A 24,546-nucleotide genomic window follows, 5' to 3' on the forward strand; every position below is an offset into this window, starting at 1 on the left:
GAGGGAGAGAATAGGGAGAATGGGGAGAAGGGAGGGAGAGAGAAAGGGAGAGGAGAAAGAAGAGGACGCAGCAAAGAAGAGTAGGAAGGGAGGGAGGAAGAGAAAGGAGAGCCGGAGACAAGGACGGCGCCCTTAACTGACCTGCTTGTAGAGGTTTGCTGGCTTCTGTTCATTTGCCCAATGCCCTGGGAGCCTGACAGGCCTCCTTCAGACAACAATTCAGGGACAAAGAACTTCAGGTGCTACAATTACAGGCTTCTGAAATAGACCCTGCAACTACTGAACCGACACCGCCTGGCTGCTGCGGGAGACACTGAGGTTCCGAAAGAAAGGTGGCTTTGCTATTCACCGGCTAAAGGAGAGTGGTGCTTTCTCTAGAAGCTCCTCCCCTCACGGCAGACACCCCAGGTGTCCTTCACCCAGGCTCCTCCACAGGGCAGGCCAGAGGGGGCCGGGAGGAGGCCTCGGAGCTCCTTGCTCAGAGGACAGCCCTGAGGACATTGCTGTGGGCCTTTCCAACCAGGCCGAGGCCCCTCCTACCTCACGCCTATACTGCACGCCCTTTCTCAGGGAATCACCTTGTGGGGGGCGGGATCCAGCTGGCTTCCCCTCCTCCCCATGCAGGCCTCAGGCCTGCAGCTTTCACAAAGCTCAGGGTCTTTCGAGAGGGTCTGTGAGTTTCCGGAAACCGTGGTTAATCCCTGGGAACACTGCCCTTTTCCAAGGAGCCTGCTGGAGGCTCAAATCACCCTCATCGTGGCTGGTGACCCATCGCGCTGGAGGACGCAGCACCCGTCTTCCCCCCTGCGGCCTTCATCTCTCCCAGGCTCTCTCTCCCTCTTCATCCAAATTCGAAGGCCACACAGGGGGCAGGCGAGACAGCTCCCCGCCCCCACCCATCCCCACCCCCTGCCAAGAAAGGCAGGCTGCCCTGACCCCTGCTGGGAGGGACTCAGGCTGTGGGGTCCTGCGTGGGGCCTGGTGCACTCAGGCTGCTCGAGAAGGAGCTCGACAAAATGCCTTAGAATACTAAGGGGGCACACTGGGGCCTGGGTGGGATGACCAGAGGGCTGAGGCTATCATCTCATCTTAGTGCCCTAAGCTGCTGTGCTCGCCTGGGATCTCTACTGACTGATCAGGTTTGGTGCCAGTGTTCCCCGAAATCTCCCCCTCCTGCCTGAGTCCCACTGAGGACGGTTTCTGGACAGGATCCAGCCTCCCCCTTCAGGTTCCTAGGTCAGCCTGGCAGCCGGTTGCTCTATCTCCCCTTCCCCCTGCGGGAAAGTCCTGCCCAGGAGGGTGGCATGTCCTGGGAACTTCATGAGGGGGGCCAGGAACACAGGGCAAGTCTTGGCTTTCTTCATCCTGGGGAAGTAATGCAGAGGTCGAGGCACAAGAATGAGAAACAAAGTCTGTCAACATCACACAGCTCTTCGGTTCTCTCACATGGAGATACTTTAACTACAGCTCAGGCATGCTTTTAAAGTGATGAAGAAAATACAAACACGTGCACACACACTCAGCTGACATCAGCGCCGCCCTGACTCCAGTGGAAGTGGAGTGCTTCTAAAACTGTGGGTGCCTCCATCCACTGAGCAGAGGGAAGCACAAACCGTGACCAGTGTGCCCCCGGCTCACCAGAAAGCCTCAAGTGCCAGGCCTTTCTGGAAGGCTGCTGGTGCCCTGCTGGGTAGGTCACTGGCTAAAGAGACGGTGTCCTGGGAAGATGTAGTGAGACTGCCAGAAGGACTACAAAAACCAAGACTATGCAACAGATTACAGCAACTGCAAGGAAAGCAAGCCAGTTTCCTAAAATTTCAGTTCACTGAGGCTATCAAGTAAGTAGACTAAAGAAAAAAACACTTGCCATTTAGCTAACTGAATTAATTCCTTTTTAAATAATAATCATCAAAAATATTTGCCTGATCAGAGCACCCCATCGGAGGGTCCCGCCTCTCCAGGACCCTCCACGGATGCCCGCCGCACTAGCAGACCGGGGGCTTCAGGGGCCTTCATGCGCAGACACCTTAATGACCATGTCCATTCCAAAATAGGCTCTGGACCCTGGCTGGAGAGCTGGGAAACAGCCCTCCCACCCTTTCACCCAGAAAAGGCTGGGCGGACATCAGTTAACCGCCCACTCCTGATCCCAGAATGAGGCTGCAGCAGAAACAACTCGCCTGAAACCTAGAGCAAAACAGGTGACTGTAGGAAGAGGCGGCTTCCCTGGGACAGGTGCCAGCCCCACACTTCAGAATCAGGCAGGATTCAGCCAGAAAATGTAGACATTGCTCAAGGTCAAGTGTGGGCTCGCATAAGCGTGGGAGCCTCTGAGAGCCACAGATGGAGGTGTTCACATCTTCTTGCAGGCTTTTCCTCCAGGAACCCCAGCGGACGCTCCCCAGGAAGACAGGAAGCCTGGGGAAGATCCCGGGAAAGCATCCCCCAGTGATGCCAAGCTTCACCCTCTCCTGCTGCCTCTATCTCCCCTAAGGAGCAAAGGCCTTCATTTGCTTGGGAAGTGCATCTAATCTGGCAGCCAGAGGGCGCAGTGGGAATTCCTGCAGCTATGAGAAGGTAGGAGGGGAAAAAGTAGCTCTTACCCCAGTGGGAGGGGTGGGCATAGAGCAAGGTCTGGCAGACAGCTGGCAGGGCGCCCGGTAATTCTGAGTGTCTTAGTGCACCGCAGGTTGCCACAGCAACCGCAAACCTCAACACAGCCAGATTCTCGCTAGATTTACATGAACCCTCCAACTAATGCCTGCAGAAGTCAAGGCATGCTCATCTCCAAGCTTAAACACCACTGGTCTCTGTATCTACTATCCTACAGGATGTGTATGACTTCTAACTAAAAATTCTGAGGCATGCAAGAAGGCCAGAGCAAGCACAGTAGGAGGTGCCACAGCAGTCATCAGAGCAAGGTGACACAGCCAGGACAGCAGGGACTGGAAGATGGGTCACGCTGAACGCAAAAGAGATGGGGGAGGAAAGGAGTATCGGGGAGCTAGGGAAAGCCAGGTCCTGGCTGGAATATGCCCTGCTGTCCCCCTTCCTCACTCGGAGAGCTCCACCACCAACCCCGCCACTGTCTCCCTGGAGCTCCCCGCCCCTCTGTCCTGAGACTCCATCTCTCATCAGACATCCTGGAGAAACAAAATTTGAGTGGGTGAGAATGGTAATGGCCTGTGCCGTGGCCTTCAGCAGCAGTCACAACCGTCTGCGAGTGTCTCCTTGTGTTTCAGATCTCAGCCAGGCGGCTGGCCATCTGAGTGGATTTTGGATACAGTAGTTCTCCAGCGGTGATAAGGCCAACAGCTGCCAGAGCTTTCCTTGATCCGGATATAGGCTGAACAAAATCTGTAACAATCAGAAACGTTGAATGATGGAGGTATGGTATGAGAGCAGTAAGGTATAAATCATTTTGATAACAGTCGAAAACAGATGTGATGATGGGGCTACTGTGTGTATCCAGTACACGCCAGCTTACTCTGAATAGCTTTGTCTTAAATATTACAATATTCTGATTCATTACAGTGTTCAGCTACAATGGGCCCTGATTATTGATACCTGCCAAATTTAAGGATTAAATGCCTGGCCATAAAATTAAATCATCAAAGAAGGATAAATGTGGTTTTCTCACAATGGAGAATAAAGGCATATGACCCCTGTGATGGTTAGAGCATGTGTTTGTGGCAGCAGGTGTTTGTGAAATTTGCAAAGCACCTTATACACCAACAAAAAGTAAATTAAACTGATGATAACATGAGATTATAGAAGTTCAAATCATTCCTCAAATTCTATTTTGGATATCTCCACAAATCACCTAAACTCCATCTCACAGAAGAAGGCTGAAGACTGGACACAGAGCTCAGGTCAGCTCTTGGGGACCAGGGGAGACCTGGCCCACCCTGCCCGGTTCCTTTGAAATCCCAGAGCACCTGCCAGGCCCTGCTGAGCAGCGGGGCTTCAGAAACACACATTCATGTGAGTAGGAAGTGGGGAAGCAAATTGGTAGCCAAAAATATCAAATCGTGATGCTTTCAGAGCTCAATGTAATTGGTTTTCCATTTCTAGCATAGGTTTCCTTTCTCTGGGTCACAGATCTCCCTCATGGGTTGGTTATTAAGAAGTTGACTGTACTCAGCTCAATGCAATCAGCACTGACTTCGTACACCACCCTGCTGTCCTCATGTCACAGCTGAGAGCGGACCCAGGGCCACAGACATTCCTGCACGCACACAGAGCCACAACACACATGCCACACGTGCAGGTCACGAAACAGCCAGCAACAGCCACACATCTCATGCACAGGGGACCCTGTCACCAGGGCAGGCTGCGTGGGAGAGCATACCACCCCCCAAGCTGGTGCACATCATGAAACACAGCTCAGACCCACCCTTGCCCACAACCACAGTCACACCCCCATCACAGCAGCACCTACCACCCACTGTGGTCTCCCAACAACTGCCCATGCACACCATCTTAGAGCAACACTCAAAAGTGGCACTCACCCAAAATAACTATGCAAAGCACAGGCACAACCTATCATGGTCACTGACCACAACCTACACAGCTCACACAGGTGCACACACAGAGACATACAGCAGGCACAGGGGACCACACACAACCTACACAGTTCACACTGGTGCACACACACAGACATAGAGCAGGCACAGGGGACCATACACCCACGTGCAGACACGAAGACACACAGCCACAGACAGGAGACCATACACCCACCTGCACACACACAGACACACAACCAGACAGGAGACCACACACCCACTCATTGGGCAAATGTATTTTGAGTGCCGCTATGTGACCCTGGCTCAGGCTACATCAGACCACAAAGCACACCGAGGCTGGCAGTGGGACCTGTGACTGTCGCCTCGGAGGGCACAGAGGTGTCTCTGCAGCCCTGGCTCCCTGCTCGGGCTCCTGTACCTTTCCCTTGATGGGTCCATCTGCTAGGACCCCTCCAATGAAGAACAGCACTGCCCACTGCCATGGGCTCACCAGAGCAGCCCTCGCCCTCCCCTCGTTCCCACACTCTGTTCCCTACAAGGGCATCTCACGTTGGTTTGGCTCCAGAATGAGTCTGTTGTGAATGTTCATTTATTTGAAAGGATGGAGATGTCTGGGCAAATAAAATCAGAGACACCTCCCCAGAGGGGGCAAACCTCAGAGCTTCAACACTCACCGCTGGGCAGAGGCCCAGGGCACAATCTCAAAGGGGCGCTGAGACACTCTGGGCTATCCACGATCTCCAGATGTGTTCCAACACACATGAAGAGTGCTACTGTCCAGGGCTGAACAGGGAAGTGGTAAGCCACTCGAGGGGGAAGGGAGCCCCACAGCCAGCTACCCGACCTTCCATATGGCAACACCATGCTGCCCGGCTTCTGCCGTGTGACTGGGACCACAGCAGAGGAGCACAGCTGCGGCCTCGACCCCCTCAGCCCGCTGCCCCACAACCCTCAGCATCTCCTCCAAAGACAGTCAGAGAATCAGGCGAAGACGGCCAGGCATTGAGCCCCACACCTCAGGTTCCCCCTGCTATACAGCCAAAGGCACACAGGGCTTCCACTGACCCAACAGTAGTGCTGGGACAGCTAAGGTACTCACAGAACACAGCACCACAAAGACAAACAGGCCCGTGACTTTCAGCCACTGCACACAGCGCCTGCAAGAGAAAAAGTAGGGTCTTAGTGGCAAGGGCAGCAGTCCTGTTGCCCAGACTCAGACACTTTTCTGCAGCCTTGAGTAACTTCCATCTCAAAGCATGTGTTTTGAATTCTTTCCATAACGTGATATGAGGGAGAACACCCTCATATCAGTGACCAGTAAACCTACAGCCCCATCCAAAGGAGCATGGTGGAGGTTCCAGAGGAGAACAAAGTTAACCAAAGTGTTTGCACATAGCTTGTTGTTGGGAAAACTAAAGTTCAAGATTTGAGACTTTTTGATAGCTGTTTAAAGGCTCCCGTTTCCTGGAAAAAAAGTAAACTGAATGCCTTATCTTGTGTCTCTGATTCATATTTATCAATTATTTTCCCCTAAGTTTTCTGAAAGGTAGGAATACAGATTTGATCATCAAATACAAAAACAAATAACTTAAGAAAGAAATTGCTATGCCGTTACTGGTTGTACCAGTAGTCTCTTAAGAATTCCTTAGGCAATAACTTAATTAACCATCAAGCCACACACTCAGCCCCTACCAAGGACTTCCAAAGCCATTCCGGCCCCCTTACCATTACCCATTTCTTAACCATGACCCCCAGGCCCTATGTGAACCTGGGCCTGGCCTGCACTCTGCTGCCCTTCCATCCCACCAACGTCCTTGCTGCTCCCAGACTGGACCACAGGGCGTTTGCCTGCCGGGATGGTCCCTGACTGCAGTCCTCCCGTCATGCCCATCTCTGCTCACTCAGCAGCCAGACCCCATCACCCAATGGCACCATCACCGCCCAGTCCAGGTTGTGCTCTCCCACCGGCTGCTCCGTGAGGGCAGGCACTAGAGCGTTTTTGCTTTGTCCCCACACATGGAAGGATGCTGGTACATAGCCCATGCTTGATGTATGTGTGTAGAATGAAATAAGAAACTCTATGTTGGAACATCTTTTTAATACTCTCCTCACTTAGTTAAGTTGCATCTGTCTTTGAAAACCTTCTTTCTGATCCTTTGAAAATGGTAAAATCTTGTTTTGCATTCTCTTAGATTTAATGAATTTGATGAATAATCAGTTCACGCTTCCCAATTATGATTCAACAGCTCCTACTTAAATAGGAATCAAAATGACATTTCTTTTTAAAGCATGAAGCATTAATTGAGCTATTCTAAATACAAATTTCTTTCTACGTAACTGACATCTGCAGCAGAGCTGACAACCCAAAATAAAAGGTTTTTTACAAGATTCTTCACTGATCACGCATGGTACTTTTTAGACATGTTATAAAGAATGGCGCTAACGTCTTTTAGTTCAGTGGCAAGCTCAAAGGCAAATATTCCATGAATCATAGAAGATAAAACAAGTACTGAATGCAAAAGTCTCAAATGTACTTGATTCTATTTTTCCATGTTGTGGGACAGCTGAGGACACGGCATCCTCAGGAGTGGTTACCCATCCAGCTGGGAAAAGGCATGAACAGTGTCAGCGTTTGCCATCTTGTTGACCCATGGCGCCAGAACCCCACTCACACAATTTCACCCAACTCACATAATCTCATAGCGGATTCATTGGTCAAATGTTTATTGCACCCACGAGGGGGGCTGAGACCCCTTCTTCTCATCAGGAAGAAGCTACAGGCGGTTGAGAGTCACAGTGGGAAGAGACAGCTCCATGTCAAGCAGCGATGTGGGGGATCTAGGGTCGAATCCCTGTCCCTTGGCTTGGCTCAGTGTGGCCTTGGGCAAAAGCCTTACCCTCCTTGAGGTACCCTCCGTGTACCTCCCAGGATTGTTGGGAAGATGTATAGGATAGCGGATCCCTACGCACCTCAGGGAGTCTGAGGCGGGCCTCTTCGCACCCCGGGAGGTGCACTTGGAGCGTGCAGGCGGGTACACTTCCAACCAACCGCGAGCATCTTCAGAAAAGACTGGTCCCCACACACAGAGACACGGTGACGCTAATATTTGAAGACTAAGTAGTGTTTTTTCACTTCTCTAGGGCTTTCACACATATTATCTTAGTGTAGGCCCGTGAGAGGCCACAGAGCCAGGAGGGCATCGTGAGACAGGGTGCCGTCGCGTGGCCAGGCAAGGCCCTGCGATGGGCGCTCAGCGACTTCAGGTCGGATTCAGCATGGAAGCCCACTGGTCCCGGCTCCAAAACCTTGTTCTGTCCTGGAAATGATGCTTTCAAACATGTCCCTCTCAAAAGAACCCTTTCAAATGAACGGGCGCATGGGAAGAAACCCATTAGATAAACAGGCCAGTAAGGTGAGAGCGCTACTGCCCGCGCACACCCTCGGCCTCCCACGCATGCGTGCCCTAGGCCTACACACGCATGCGTACTCCCACTCCCACGCCCGCCGTCCCCCTACGCATGCGCATCCCCTCCCCACCCATTGCTCCCGTAGGTATGCGCACCATCCACTTTCTCTATGCAACTCTGCTTCCCCAAGCATGGCTCTGTGCTCCGTGTGCCCTGGACAAATGCTTACACATTAATGGTTTTCCAACGGATTGTAAGTTCTAAAATGTTTCCAGCCTTAACAAGGTTTCTGGAGCCCACAGCACAGGAGGGAACCCCACCCCTCAGGCTGTGCGCTGGGCCAGACCCACTCCTTCGTCAATAACTACAAAGGTATATCAAATTCCAAAACGCCACGGGGACGCCTGAAGCAAACAGATCCTATCTGCAAACCTAATGGCCATGAAGACCCCAGCCACACAAGGAGGAAGGAGAGGAGTGTACTGTGTCAATCATTTAGGTTTGTCCTCTCCAGCGCTGCATGATTTGCAGGAGGTCTTAAATGTCTCCCTAGGCCCAGGTAAAAATAAATCACCTTGGAGGAAAAGTGCAGCCTGGCCAGATGAGACAAAACTCATCCTCTTCTTCACGCTGCTGGTTTGAAAGATGGAGGGGGCATGTAGGACGCGATGTGCGGCCGCCGCTGCTGCGGGGGTGGGCACCCCAAGTCCGCCTACCTCAGCTTGGAAAGACGGAGTCGGATGTGCGGGCTGTCCAGAAGGTCTCCCTTCTCGGAGGAGGCAGATGCAGACAGACCAGACACCTCCCTGCTTAGCAGGTATCTTCGCTCCCAGTCAGCAGAGCTGTCTTCCCAAGACTCTTCAGCAGTGATGAACTCTGGATGGTAAACAGGTATGCACCGTGACCTGGAAAGCAAGAGAGGTGTGGTTATCTCTCCTGAAATAGTAATGGCTACAAAGCAAGCTTTCCTCTGAGTTCTGACTGTGTGAAATGGCACCGAATCAACCCTGGTCTTTCAAAGGACCACAGACAGTGGTGCGCTCTCATACTGGTGGGAATGGGTTTTTTTGTGACCTCACAGAACACTTAGGTCAAAGGAAATTTTCTGGAGTCATTAAAGTCTTCAAAATGAATTGTGGGCCTTCAATAAACCAGCTTTTTCTGAGTTTGGGACTTCCCAAGAAAGCTGTTTCTGGCTCAGACCAGTTCCCGCTGATTTCAGCGTTGGCTTTTTCACTGCATGCACTCCAGTAGTCAATACCTAGATCTGGGAGACTTGTCCAAGGTGAGTGGTGTCAGTTTTTCCTCCTCTGTGTAGATCTCTTTCTGCAGTGGAGCTGTAGGGAAGGTGGCCTACCTGGCTTCCCACACAACATCCACAGAAGCATGAGCAGGAAGAGGGAACATTCGTACCTGACTATACAGGCCAAAAATGGGGCCTATATCTAGATGACTCAAGGGGAATCATAAACTTTTCTCAGAATTACTTGAAAACACATCTGTTTACTTTTGGGATTTTTGTTGTTGTTGTTTTGTTTTGTTTTTTGAGACAGAGTCTTGCTCTGTCACCCAGCTGGAGTGCAGTGGCACAATTTCAGCTCACTGCAACCTCTGCCTCCCAGGTTCGAGCGATTCTCCTGCCTCAGCCTCCCCAGTAGCTGGGCTTACAGGCATGCACCACCATGCCCAACTAATTTTTGTATTTTTAGTAGAGATGGGGTTTCATCATGTTGGCCAGGCTAGTCTCGAACTCCTGACTTCAAGTGATCTGACTGCCTTGGCCTCCCAAAGTGCTGGGATTACAGTCATGAGCCACTGTACAGAGCCTCCATTTACTTTTGGTTGAATCCCTGACCTGATCAGTTCCTTCAGTTTAGAGGCACTTGACTCTTAAAAGTTTGTACCAAAAGCCAGAATTTTCATGTATCATATAGAATATTCATGGGATCACAATACTGACGTTAACAGATGTGATCTGTGACACACTAGAATGGAGCCAGCTCAATGGGGCATTGTGATTCTCGTGAACACTTATGACTGCTTTAGAAGTGGTTCACAAGGAAAAAATGTTATTCAGAAGGAGAAGCGTAGAGATGCCAATTAGGCTGTGTATAACCAATGTGTAACAAGATAACACATGACTTTGAAAATAGTTGATAATCCTATCAATTTTGTGACTGGAAAATGCTCAGGTGTGTGAGAAATAATATCACACCAACTGCTGAAAAAAACACAACTGTAACAAAATTGGAACAAAAAAAACCTTTTCTTATAAGAAGACAGAGGAAAGCAAGTTAATGTCATTGCCTTCCAGAGCAGTGCTGTGCAATAGAACTTTCTGTGGTGATAGAAATGTTCGCTTCCCTGTCCAATATGGCAGCCACATGTGCTATTTGTCACTTGAAGTGTGGCTAGTGCAACTGAAGAAGTGAATTTTTAATTTTAATTAATTTAAATTTAAATAACCATCTGTGAAGAGTGGCTACCAGTTGTCAGTTCAGATACAGGGCATGCTCTGACCTTTGTACCACACGTTCCTGCTCTCAACACCCTTAAAAGAATACTTCTGAAAATATGTAAATCAATGGATATTATCCTAATAAGCCATTTGATCAAATTAAAACTGCAACAAAATAAAGTTGATAAAAGTAAAGCATGAAAAAGACATTCCTACCACCAATACCTTAATTAGCTTCATGCAAAAAGAGAAAAGGAAAACGTTTTGTAAGCAAAGCTGACCCATGTTCTACTCCCTTGAAATGGTTTTTGTGACATGAGGCCCAGCTCGGCCTCCCAGGGCATGTCTCTGCTCTGCATGCCAGAAAAAATGCTTACACATTAATCGTTTTCCAATGAATTGCAAGTTCTAAAATGTCACAGGCCTTCACAATTTACCAAGTAATTCAAGAGAAAGCATTAAGGGAATAGGTGTGTAAAGTTTTTGTCTTAAAAGTTATTGATTAGGAGCAATGGAGGAGAATTAAGTTATCCACCAGTACAGAAGCTTGAAGCAGCTGGGTCAGTGGAAGTGCCTCAGCTTACACTCCTTACCCATCCAGTCACTGAGGGGCTGGTGGCAGGGACTGTACTAGGTGCCAGGGTGTACGATGAAGAGGGGACAGGCTGGCTGACATAACCATAGATAGCACAAGGGCTAGTTTGGAAGTAAGGGCATGAATGTAGTGTTTGAGAGCACAGGAGAAGCACTGACTCTTGGTGGGTGGGGCAGAGACAACTAAGGGTCCTCAAAGGAAGTGACATTTGAATGCCCTTGACAGGAGTAGGACTGACTGCCTGGAGAGCCAGAGAGTGAAGGAGTTTCCTCTAGTCAAGGGCTTCATATGAACAAATCATCCCTGCACTGAGAAATGATAAACCCAGATGCCTGCATACCATCCAAATCCCGGGAGCCAGAGTATTTGGAGGCTGAGGACAGGAATGCACCTGGCATGCAAGCACCCCTAAAGTGCGAAGCCCTGGTCCCTGCCCTGGCTGCAGACTGGGCTGGGGAGAGAGGAGGCAGCTCCTCGGAAGCTCAGAGGTGAGTGAAGGAGACACAGCAGCCCGCCTGTCAATGCAGGTACACACCATCAGTGGGCAGAGAAAGGAGAATCCATGGTGTGCAAATAGGTGATTCAAAATCAAAGCTGTTGAAACTTTAAATTATTTTGAGTCTTAAAAGAATGTGATTATGAAATGATTCACATAAGAGGCAGCTGTGGCCTTTTCTCTGATTCTAGATTTGCCTTTTTCCTTACCTACATTGTTTTGTAAAATGTTGTAAAAGACTACCGGGCACAAGAGAAGACCCCTTCCCTCTTCACTGTTGATCTTCATTGACAGATTAACTTCCTTCTTTCTTCTCTCACACAAAGACCTCATGACTATCACATTGTCTAACATGGAATGTCAAATATACTCTTTTAAATTGGGGGAGGGGGGAAGCTTTAACTAATCAAATTGCTGTAACTCATAAACCAGCCATGTATGGAAAATGTAGTCCTTCTACATTTCTTTGTTTTCTGCCTATATGGATAAGAATAAGACCTTAACTTTTCAGCTTTGAAGCACTGATCCCATTCCTTTGGATTCTGTGTTTCCCAAATGGCTATCCTCAGCTTTGTGCTTAAATAAATAATTTTAAACTGGGTTCTGATATTTTTTATTATTTCAGTTTGACAGTGACAATGTCACCAAGTTTGTGACGTTCAAGGAGCCAGGGAACATGGAGCAGGCGGCTCAGGCTTCTGGCAGTTTGTTTGCAGAAAGAAAAGAAGATTGAGGCTGCAGGCCTGGCCCAAGGCCCTTCATCCCAGAAGGAAGCATCTGCAACTTGCCCTCCAGGACAGCTCTCCTCAGGCAATTCCAGAACCACCCTGATTTGTGCCCAAAAAGGACCTGCAAGTTTGCAGGAAATTGAGTTTTCTTGTGAAACACATATACAGGGTTTCTCCACTTCGTCACTACTGACATTTGTGCTGGATAATTCTTTGTGGTGGGGGCTGTCCTGTGCATTGCAGAATGTTTGGAGCATCCCTTGCGTCTACCCTTAGATGCCAGAAGCATCTCAGCCCTCAGTGTGACAACCAAAAGTGTCTCCAGACAACGCCAACCTCACCCCTAGCTGAGAAACCCCAGCCTGGTAAGACAGCCCGTCAGAGCTTTGTGCATGCATGAGTGTGCGTGTGTGCTGTGCACTTGCTGCAGGGTTATGCTCAAGGCCATCTGGAAATTAATATCCACAGAATATAACCACCGGAATCATGAACATCTACTACAATAAATTGTCAAGGATCTGGCAGACGTTAAACATGTCCAATAAAAATTCGTGTCTCAAGTTCTCCAGCATACATGCCAAGTGCAATGCTCAGAAACTCTTACTTTCATATGAGGGGGAAAATTTCTCACCCTTTCTCCTGTAAGGAATTCCTCAGCAAAGGAGTGTTTTCTGTAAAGCAGGAATCTTTAGACCTGGAGCTGGACATCTGGGGCAAAGAAGAGTGAGACCTGAAAGAGACAGGGTAGGAAACAGAATCACCAACACAGAAATAATGTATGTGTTCCCAGCACTCGGGTGCTAGATTCAAGAATGTGCCCAAGATTCAGTGATAAATCTTACAAGGAAATTTGCCTAAGGGTCTGTCTGAATTGTAAAAGGCTGAAGTTTTAGAAGACACCGTAAGAAAGACCTCTTCTCCCCAACTCAATTGAAAATGCATAGCAGAAACTCGCACAGGAGACCAAATACTATGGGATGACACTTTTAGGCTCACTTTTGCATTAGCAGGAGATTCAGGCCACCTTTGCTATTTCATGCAGAGCTTCTCATCAAGAAAAACATTCAGAGGGATGGGCGCGGTGGCTCACGCCTGTAATCCCAGCACTTTGGGAGACTGAGGCGGGTGAACCACAAGGTCAGGAGTTCAAGACCAGCCTGGCCAATATGGTGAAACCCCACCTCTACTAAAAATACAAAAAAAAAAAAAAATGTAGCTAGGCATAGTGGTGGGTGCCTGTAATCCCAGCTACTCTGGAGGCTGAGGCAGAGAATTGCTTGAACCTGGGAGGCGGAGGTTGCAGTGAGCCGAGATTGCACCACTGCACTCCAGCCTGGGTGACAGAGCGAGACTCCGTCTCAAAAAAAAAAAAAAAAAAAAAAAAACATTCAGAGTCTCATTGGCGCTTTTGTAGGCAGAAATTCTATTTCCTAAAATCACAAGCAGTTCACATTTAAAATATCCTAATGGCGTCCATTGGAAGACCAAACAGCACAAATCAGGACCAAGGGGTTGGAATGAGACAACAATCAGAATGGCAAGGAGGAAGCTCTCCAAGGACAGCAGCCACAACTGAAGCAAAGCAAAGGTTTGCACTGGGCAGGATGGTCCTCCACCACACTGGCCTGCCTGCCATATGGAAGGACCACCATAAATGTATCATTTAAATCAGGAGCTTGTGGAAAAGGAAGTAACTGCACAACCACAACTAAGTCCATCGGCATGTATGGTCACCCTCATTAAAGGACACATGATGTTAAAAGACAACCAGCTTTCCATGAGAAGTTGTAGGAACAATTTTCGTTCCTGATCACTGAGAATGTCATTTTATATGCTGATGCATTGCCTTTCTTACAGGATCCCAGGCCAAGTAGAGATGCTGTAGATGCTATGAAACACGCACCTGGGGAAATAACAGTAATTCTTTCTGATCACGAATGCACAACAAAGGAAGAAATTTCAAGAAAAATATTTTTGCTTGCTTCTTTCTCATTCAAGCATTCACCTGTGAGATAGACAATAAGACTGCTGTGGATGAATAAAACATGGGCCCCTGAGTTCTGTCTAACACCAGCACCATGCCTCTGGGAAGTCAGAAAAGGAGTCTGTCTGGGGCCAGTGAATATCCGCTGGGCATCATCTCTGGGCAGCACTGGGCCACTTCCCATGGAGAACACAGGTAATTGAGGACTCTCCTCAGAGACTTAACGGCCAGTAGAGGTCAGCAGGGCAGGAGAGAGAATTACAAAGTAGGTGGTTTAACTTTGCCAGATGAAGGTAGAGAGATTTGGAAGAATCTCTCTGTCCAAGAGATTTAATAATTAGCATGCTTTTAGCTGCTCAAACTGGTTTATAGTTGAGATCCTCCCACCCCTGTTTCCCATAACTATAAATCTGTAACTGTAACTCCCTAGGTACATTTAGAAAATGTGACAGTGAGTGGACCAAACAACCAGATGTTTTCTGATGCTCCCTGGGGTGGTCTAGGGGAGCTGACTGTTACGGAGACAGTGACCTCCCTCCCATTATTGAACCCTGAGCTTCCATTTTCTCAGTCATGCAATGTAGATTAAAAGAAAACAAGGCCAAGCATGGTGGTTCCAACCTGTAATCCCAGCAAGGTGGGAGGATCGATTGAGGCCATGAGTGCAAGACAAGCCTGGGCAACATAGCAAGACCCCATCTGTATGGAAAATAAAAATAATAAAAAATTATCTGGGCATAGTGGTGCACACTTGTAGTCCTAACTACTTGAAAGACTGAGGCAGGAGAATCACTTGAGGCCAGGAGGTCAAGGCTGCAGTGAGCTATGATGGAGTCACTGCACTCCAGCCTGGAGGAGACCCTCTTGCTTTAAAAAAAGAAACAAAAATCCTTGGTTTTCTTACATTAACTAAGGAGATGTAAATGGAAAACATAAAGATAGATTGTGGATATTGATTCACTGAGGTTCATTAGACTGTGAGCTCCTTAAGAATGGCTGCCATGTTTTCATCTTGTTTTATTTGGTACTGTAAGTGGCACCCAGTTCAAAGTAAGTTCTTAATAAATACTCAATAATGAGCCGGGCACAGTGGCTCACACATGTAATCTCAGCACTTTGGGAGGCCAAGGCAAGTGGATTGCCTGAGCCTAGGAGTTCACAACTAGCCTGGGCAACATGGCAAAACCCTGTCTCTAAAAAAATTCAAAAATTAGCCGGGTGTGGTGGTGTACTCCTGTAGTCCCAGCTACTGGGAAGGCTGGTGGAAGGATTGATTGCTTGAGCCTGAGAGGTCAAACCTTCAATGAGCTGAGGTTGTGCTACTGCACTCCAGCCTAGACAACAGACCAAGACCCTGTCACAAAAACAAATACATACATACATACTTAATAATGAATGGGTTAAAACCTAGTAATCATAGCTTTTTTGCATGAGATTGGCTTTTTAACTCAAATAAAACAAGTTTTCTAAATCATTAAATCAATAATGTTTATAGACTCAATATCGACCCTCTGACGAGAGGGTCAGGAGACCCTCAGGAGAGGGAGAGTGCTCAGGAGAGTGCTCAGGAGAGTGGAGGCGCTATTGCTCCTTGGAAAGCATGACCCATGGGGTCTCAAAACAGCCCACAGCAGCACCACACAGCACAATGTGGAGGATTTACCTTCTTGCCACTAAGAAGGAAAATTAGAAATGGGGAAAAATCCAAAGTCCATTTTATCTTCTCTGTGGTGGCCACATCTGGCTGATTTTTATTACTGTTTAACACTTACATTTATGCACTTTGTGTACACAAAGTATTTTATAATTGTAGTTAAGCATATAGGTAATCATTTCTGAGCTTTTTTATGTAATTATATTTCTAAAAATCCAAAAATAAAATGAGTTTCACCAGGAAATTTCCTAAAGAGACTTTGGCCCATTCCAATTTAAGCTTAACACCATCCAGATACCATTTTCAATGTTCCAAATCCATTCCTCTCTGCAAATAGGGGAAGCACCAAGGAGGCCTTGGGGCCCTGTTGCTTGATAGAATCCCTGGCCTGTGACCCAGAGAGCTCACAGATCACATGTAGAGAAGATGCAGGATTGCCCAAAAACATTTTCCAGAGGTTGGAAATAAAAATGGTGGTCCACAAAGCTGAAAGTCCAATTTTTTCTCCTTTTGACTTCAATAAGGTAGAAAATATTGATGAGATCTGTATTATTCCTGACTTTTCCTCTTCTGAAAAAAGAAATCCCATTGACATTTTTCTGACTTCAGTCTAAGACTGGGCACTGTCTAGTTTTACTAATTTCCACATTGTCTGATTTCCCCCATGTCTCAACAAACTCTGTATATACATTTACAAAATCCCTATGTGCCTATACATTTATAGGCATTTATAGGCCTATAAATGCCTATACATTTATAAGCATTTATAAGCTTATAAATGCCTATACATTTATAAGCATTTATAAGCTTATAAATGCCTATACATTTATAAGCATTTATAGGCTTATAAATGCCTATACATTTATAAGCATTTATAGGCTTATAAATGCCTATACATTTATAAGCATTTATAGGCTTATAAATGCCTATACATTTATAAGCATTTATAGGCTTATAAATGCCTATACATTTATAAGCATTTATAGGCTTATAAATGCCTATACATTTATAAGCATTTATATGCATATAAATGCCTATACATTTATACTTATTTTAAAGGAAATTACAGAAGATAACACATAAAACAACTGCAACTGTACATAATTCTATAATTCAGAGATACCCAATGTTAACATTTAGAGAATTTCCTTTCAATGTTTTTTTCCTACATATAAATGAATATTTTTAGGTCAGATTCATACATATGAGTGCAGAGACACACATTCACACATATACATATTCACGTATACAAATTGCCTTGTCCTCTAATTGTTCAGTTCAGCTATCTCATTAGCATTTCACAGGTGATCAAATATTAGCTGTTCTTCTACAGTGTGATTTTTAATGCCAGCCATCATATTCCACTACATGGATCATCAAATTATGCCTGACCATCTGTCTGTTGATGGAAATTTAGGGGATTTCTGGTTTTTCACCTGGGTAAATAACAAACACTATGTGAGTCCTGGTAGATAACTCTTTGTGTGTGCCTTTAATTATTTCCTTAGGATAGATTCCTAGAAGTAAGGTCACTGGATCAAGAAGTTTCTTGGTGCCCATGGTCCTTTTGCTGGGAGAGAGCCTGTCCCCATTACTCCCTGTTTCAGTTACAGGCAGGAACAAACCGTTATCCCCACCAGTCCTCGGTATTAGCCATGTTTAAAATCCTCAAACAGTAAGTTTTAAACAGTCAGAATTGATGGATCTGAGGCAGATCCACCATTGTCAAGAACCCTTGCTACTATGATTATTAATAAGACAGGTTCATGTCAGACTGTGAGATGGAAACAGTTTCTTGCCCATGCCTCTGCCTCTTCTGCCCTCTTCTTCAACAGTTTCCTCATCCCTAGATCCCTTGGTTCTTTCTAGATCAAAACACTTAACAATCCTATGATGCTTATATCATCATATTGACAAAAAATGAGCTAAAAAATGTTGAAAATATTAAGTACCTAATATATGAACACTTCCAAAAGAATTTACATTTTTAAAGGCCAAAAAAGAGACAATGGTTAGTGCAAATGACAGCTTGGGGAGGTGGTGATTGGGGTGCCAGGGATGGAGGAAGAGGTTTGCCCTCAGTCTTTCTTAGGCCCCGTGCCACATAGGCACCATTTATGCAGCCATTGCTGAGGTCAGTTCTGCTGGACAAGATGATACAGAGCCGGTAACAAGGAATGCAAAGTGCTTTCACTGCCTTAACCTGTGCATGACCAAATTCACATCCACAGATTCTCCAAGGGATGCCTGCTCAAGTCATATGCAGGCTCTTTCCCAGGCACCACTCAGGAAGACCACAGAGCAGGCAGGAAGGTCGAGAGCCAAGGGCTCAGGACAGAGGGCAGGTGGCAGATGGCATCAGCCATGCAGAGCCCTGTAAAAGAGCTGCTAGGAGTGGGACCAGCCTGGGAGTGGGACCAAGAGAAATCAAGACAGGGCCAGACTGGGAGTGGGACCAAAATAAATCAAGCAGAAGTCAGAGGGCAGGAAGGCAGCTGGTGGTCCCTCTACACCCAGGTCAGGAGGTCTGTAACAGGAAGGACCCCAGTGGTTGGTAACATTGGAGATCAGCTGTGGGAAAACCAAGCTGAGCAATGAGGCCTTCTCTGTAACAGAGCCTATGCAGCAGTGACCAGGAGGGGTCCCTCATGGGAAGTATCTCCATGGCAAGAGACAGGCCACAGACAGCAGAAGCAGGTTTAGGCCTTCTACTTGGGACCCTTCACTCTCTGTCCCAATTGCTTGACAGTATCTCTGAAGTATCCTGTAGACAAAAGGCCTTTTCCCCATCATATTATTACCAGGATTTTATTTGATGAGTATTAATAACAACCATGGTCATTTAAGCAAGTACTTTCTATGTTAGGCTCTTGCTGAAGCTATCACCTTTCTTATCTCATTTAACCCTCATGATAACCCTGAAGGTAGATAATATTATCCTCATTTTAAAAGGAGCAAATGGGACTCAGGATAGGCTCCCAGCTGCTGAGGGCAGGGCCAACATGTGTCCAGCACCCGATGCCATCCCCCAGCCCTTCCCTCCCACCAGGAGGCAACACATCCCAGCCTGAGGACTGTGCCAGGCATGGTACCCTCTGTACAGATGTACTCTGCATGGAGCAGCAGTCATGGGGAGCCACAGCAAGCCAACAGAACCCAGCCCTCCTGTAGCCCCCTCTGCCCAGCAGGCTGACTAGCAAGGTTTCACCTGTCTGTTTCTTTCTCTCTTTCTCTTTCTCTATCCCTATCGCCTCCCTTCTCTATTTCTCTTTCTGTATCCCTATGTACTCTTCTCTCTTCTCTCTTTCTCTCTCCCTCTCTCTGACAGGGACTCTTGTTTGTGGCCTGTTTTTATCCTGGCTTCACTGACCCAAGCTGCCTTTCCAGGAGGAAAAAGCAAACTAGCAGGCAGTGGTAAGGCTAGGTTTACCCCAAAAGCAACCACACAGAACACAGCCAAACGTGTTTCCCATAGACAGAAGGCAGATCTGAGGAAGAAACATGAGTGGGGAAGCTGCCAGCTCTCATGGGCAATTTTTCAGAAGGCTTGGAAGGAGACTATGATTCCTCACCCGTGTACAGTCAGAGCCTCTGGGAGTCTGGCATCATTCTGTATGAGCAAGGTCAGCCCTTTAAGTGTAACGTAACACAGAAAAAATACAGTGCAAAGTTCAGCACAGCTTTGCATAGTGGCCCTATGCACACATTTTCAGGAGATAGAGTCACAGAACAGGGAGAGTACAGATTCACAGACTTCTCAGGAAAGAGATTATGGGTAAAGATAGACCACAGTCCATCTAAGGCACCAAGGTGAAGTTTGAATGAGACTCTTTGGGAAATTAAAATATTGAAAAGTATACTGAAAAACCGAAAAAACACAAACATGATCAAGCAAGATGCATGCTCAGAAAACATCTAAGACTGTAAGCACTCACCTCATGCTGGTCTCTAGGTTCAAGGCACACCCAGCCAGTTACGAAGGATTGACCCAGCACAAAGCCATTTGGCAAAACATGGATAAATAACTAAACAAAGTCAGTGTAAATGGACTAAGCTCTCCAATCAAAAGGCAAAGAGTGGCTGAATGGATTTTAAAACACACACACATACACACAGTTCAATTATATGCTGTCTACAAGAGATTCACTGTAGATCAAAAGACACAAATAAGTTGAAAGTGAAAGGATGAGAAAAGATATTTCAATGCTAGTAGTAACCAAAAGAGAGTTAAGACAAAATAGACTTTAAGACAAAAACCGTTACAAGAGGCAAAGAAAAATATTATATAATGATAAAAGAGTCAATTCACCAAGAAGTTATAACAACTACAAATAATATGCACCGAACATTAGAGCTCCTAAATATATGATGCAAACACTGACAGAACAGGAGGGAAAAATCACTCTACCATAATGGTTGAAGACTTCAATACTCCACTGTTAATAATGGATAGTATAGCCAGACAGAATATCAATAACAAAACAGAAGACTTGAACAACATTATAAACCAATTGGACCTAACAGACATATACAAAACACTCCACCCAACAATAGCAGAATACACTTTTATCTAATGTGCACATGAAACGTTTTCCAGAATAGACCATATGTTAGGACACAAGTTTTAATAATTTTTAAAAATTTGAAGTAATACAAAGTATCTTTTCCAATCGTAATAGGAATGAACTGGAAATCAATAACAGAAGGAAAACTAGAAAATTCACCAAAATGTGGAAATTAAACAACATACTCTTAACCAATCCATCAAAGGAGGAATTAGAAAACACCTGTTATGGGCTGAACTGTGTAGCTTTGAAATTCCTATGTTGAAGCCCTAACCCCTAGTACCCCACAATGTGTGAATGTGTTTGGAGATGAGGTCTTTCAGGAAATGATTAAGTTAAAATGAAGCCATTAGGATGGATCTAAACCCAATCTGACTGGTGTCCTTATAAGAAGAGGAAGTTTGGCCAGGCGCGGTGGTTCATGCCTGTAATCCCAACGCTTTGGGAGGCCGAGGCAGGTGGATCACAAGGTCAGAAGTTCAAGATCAGCCTGGCCAACATGGTGAAACCCTGTCTCTGCTAAAAATAAAAAAATAGCCGGGTGTGGTGGCACGCGCCTATAATCCCAGCTACTCGGGAGGCTGAGGCAGGAGAACTGCTTGAACCCAAGAGGCAGAGGTTGCAGTGAGCCAAGATTGTGCCACTGCATTCCAGCCTGGGTGACAGAGAGAGACTCCACCTCAAAAAAAAAAAAAAAAAAGAAGAGGAAATTCAAACACTTCAAACACACAAAGAGACACCAGGAGCACACATGCACTGACAGAACCATGTGAAAACGAAGGAAGAGTGTGGCCATTGCATGCCAAGGAGACAGGACTCAGAAGAAACCAACCATACCAGCACCTTGACCTTGGGCTTCCAGCCTCAAGAACAGTGAGAAAATTAATTTTTGTTGTTTAAGCCACACAGTCTGGCATTTTGTGATGGCAATTCTAGCAAACTAATATAATACCTTGAGACAAATGAAAATGAAACATAACACATCAAAATTTATGTGGTGCAGTGAAAGCAGTACTAAAAGGGAAATTTATAGCTGTAAATGCTGACATTAAAAAAGAAGAGAGATCTCAAATTAGCAACCTAATTTTATACTATAAGGAACTGGAAAAAGGAGAACAAACTAAACTCAAAAGCTAACAGAAATAATAAATATTAGGAGATCTGTAGTGAATTTTAAAAATAAAGAAAATTAATGAGACCAAAAGTTGGTTTTTTGAAGAGATTAACAAAATTGACAGATCTTTAGCTAGACTGACTAAGGAAAAACTCAAATTATTAAAATCAGAAATGGAATCAGGGACATGACTACCAATTTTTAAAAAATAAAAAGTATTATAAGAAAATACTATGAACAACTGTATGCCCCAAAATTGGATAACCTAGATGAAATGGACAAATTCCTAAGTACACACAACCTACCAAGACTGAATCATGGAGAAATAAAAAAATCTGAATAGACCTACAACCAGTAAAAAGATTGAATCAGTAATCAAAAACTTCCCAACAAAGAAAAGCCCTGGATGAGATAGCCTTACTGGTGCATTCTACCAAACGTTTAAAGAAAAATTAACACCAATTCTTCTCAAACTCTTCCAGAAAATTGAAAAGGAGGGCAAACTCATTCTGTGAGACCTAACTTCCTAACTCATTCTATGAGGCCATCATTGCCCTGATACCAAAGCCAGACAAAGACACTATACGAAAAGAAAACTACAAACCGATTTCCTGGTGAATACTGAGGCAAAAATCCTCAACAAAATACTAAATACTAAGCAAATCAAACTCAGCAGCATATTAAAAGTATTATACACCATGATGAAGTGGGATTTATTCCTGGTATACTGAGATGGCTTAAAATGGGAAAATCAATCTATGAAATACACATTAACACAGTAAAGAAAAAAAACACGTGAGCATCTCAACTGATGGAGGAAAAACATTTGACAAAGTTCAACACCCTTTCATGATTAAAAAAAAAATGCACACCCTCAGCAAACTGGGAATAGAAGGAAACTACTGCAACATAATAAAGACTATTTATGAAAAACGCACAGCTAACATCACACTGAATGGTGAAAGACTGAAAGCTTCTCCCCTATGACTAGGAACAAGGTAAGGATGCCTGTTTTGCTACTTCTACTCAATGCAGTATTGGAAGTTCTAGCCAAAACAGGTGGGGAGAAAAACAAATGAAAGGCATCCAAACAGGAAAGGAAGAAGTAAAATTATCTCTATTTGTAGATAACACAACTTTATGTGTAGAAAACTCTAAAGACTCCATTTTTTAAAACCATTAGGATTAATAAATTCAGCATAGCTGAAGGATACAAAATCAACACACAATGGTATATTCACACAATGGAATTTCACACAATAGTGGAAATAAATGAACTACAGCTAAACAAATCAATATGGATAAATCTTAGAAACATAATGTTGCATGAAGAAAAATAGAAGAATACACACATGATGCAATTTTTATAAGGCTCAAAACCAAGCAACACTGAAGAATACATTGTTTAGGATAAATTTATTTGGTTTTAGATAGAAAGAGTGAATGTGCATGAGATGAGAGAGAGAGAGAGGCATGCATACACATACAGGAATTTTAAATACACAATTCCAGAGAGAAGTCTCCATGTTGGGAAGCAAAGAGATGGGGTAAAAGAGGAACAATTGGTTGGTGAGCATACAGGGGTTTGTAAAAACTAAACTTCATAACCTATCCATATGTTACATATATTATTTTGTGTAGATCAAATATTACATGCTATTTTTAAAGGAAGAATGAACTTATCAACTTGAAAACAAGAGAAATTTGCACAGTAAATAAATGATACAGAGAAGGATAGAAAATAGGAATTCAAGAAATGATGGGATGAAAGACTGTACTGAAACCCTGAAATACAAGATGAAAACTAATCACTTCTACTTATCATTTCTAGCTATTCTATGAAATGAAGAAACTCTTATTTTAAAAATGCCTTCAGGCCAGGTGCGGTGGCTCACGCCTGTAATCCCAGCACTTTGGGAGGCCAAGGTGGGTGGATCACTTGAGGCCAGGAGTTCAAGACCAGCCTGGCCAACATGGGGAAACCGTATCTCTACTAAAAATACAAAAAAAAAAAAAAAATTAGCTGGGCGTGGTGGCGCACACCTGTGGTCCCAGCTACTTGGGAGGCTGAGGCAGGAGACTCACTTGAACCCAGGAGGTGGAGGTTGCAGTGAGCCAAGATTGCACCACTGCACTCCAGCCTAGGTGGCATAGTGCGACTTTGTCTCAAAGTAAATAAATAAATAAATAAATAAATAAATAAATAAATAAATAAAATGCTTTCTAAAAATTAAGGGACTTGGAGGGAAAGTGAGTATTAATGGGAATATTAAAGTTTCAAATGAATTGCCAAACCAAGATGCCCTGTATATTATATATTAATAGTAGCAGAAAAAGGGATTAAAAGAATGCAGTCTTTACAAGTGAAAAGTTTTTTCACTTTCTCTCTCTGCCAACATAATAAAATTTTATTCGTTTATACTCCACCAATCCTAGCAGTGCCCCCTAATTGGAAAATATGTTAGGGTTGATGTCAACCTTTTGTTCGAACAACTAGTTTCATTACAGTTGGTGCAAATTAATATTTTTAAGAGAATGTCTACAAACTGTTTTAAAAATGCTTCCAGACAATTTGTAAGGACAGTTAACACAAGAAATATCGAATATAAATGGATATTAATAATTGGCAAAAAAGTATAATCGTATGCCCCAAAGCCTGGGGAGGTATTCACTGAGAAATATTTACAGGAGCAATTTTAGGATTACTTGGATATAAGAACATCACCTGTATTTAAGGTCTAATTTCAATTGTCCTTTCCCCTAAGGAAAGTAGTTTAAACAGCAAGTAGGCCCAGTGGTAGGATTTTTGAAGTTTACAATTCAACAGAGAGACGGAGAGGTGGTAGGGTAGTGCCTGAGCCCAGTGAGACACAAGAAGTAGACATACCAGAAATAAAGCCAAACATGTATGGCTGTTTCTATCCAGCTTGCTGTGAAACTGGTGATCGCTCAATAAATCTCCAAAAATCACAATAAAGAAGATTGGTGCCCATTTTTTCTGGGGCTTACACACAGGTA

At 45.0% G+C, this 24,546-nt stretch overlaps 1 protein-coding gene across 6 annotated transcripts in view; it reads right to left on the reverse strand.

Annotated features, from left to right (window-relative positions):
• Positions 1–24,546, reverse strand: part of OCA2 (OCA2 melanosomal transmembrane protein) — a 342,139-nt gene that overhangs the window by 263,209 nt on the left and 54,384 nt on the right. For 5 of the 6 annotated variants that reach the window (XR_010130936.1, XR_010130935.1, XM_004055869.5 and 2 more), the window contains exons 3-6: positions 12,843–12,941; positions 8,651–8,839; positions 5,626–5,683; positions 3,285–3,357 (exon numbers count right to left, since the gene is read on the reverse strand). Coding sequence is in view for 4 of the 6 variants with exons in the window: in XM_004055869.5 (XP_004055917.5) it covers positions 3,285–3,357; positions 5,626–5,683; positions 8,651–8,839; positions 12,843–12,941 (419 nt within the window). In the remaining 2 variants the exon portion in view is untranslated. The remainder of the gene's footprint in view (positions 1–3,284; positions 3,358–5,625; positions 5,684–8,650; positions 8,840–12,842; positions 12,942–24,546) is intronic. The other variant, XM_055362730.2, reaches the window with a different exon arrangement.

This window comes from Gorilla gorilla, chromosome 16 (genome assembly GCF_029281585.2).
Source record: "Gorilla gorilla gorilla isolate KB3781 chromosome 16, NHGRI_mGorGor1-v2.1_pri, whole genome shotgun sequence".
In the NCBI taxonomy this organism is placed as follows: Eukaryota; Metazoa; Chordata; class Mammalia; order Primates; family Hominidae; genus Gorilla; species Gorilla gorilla.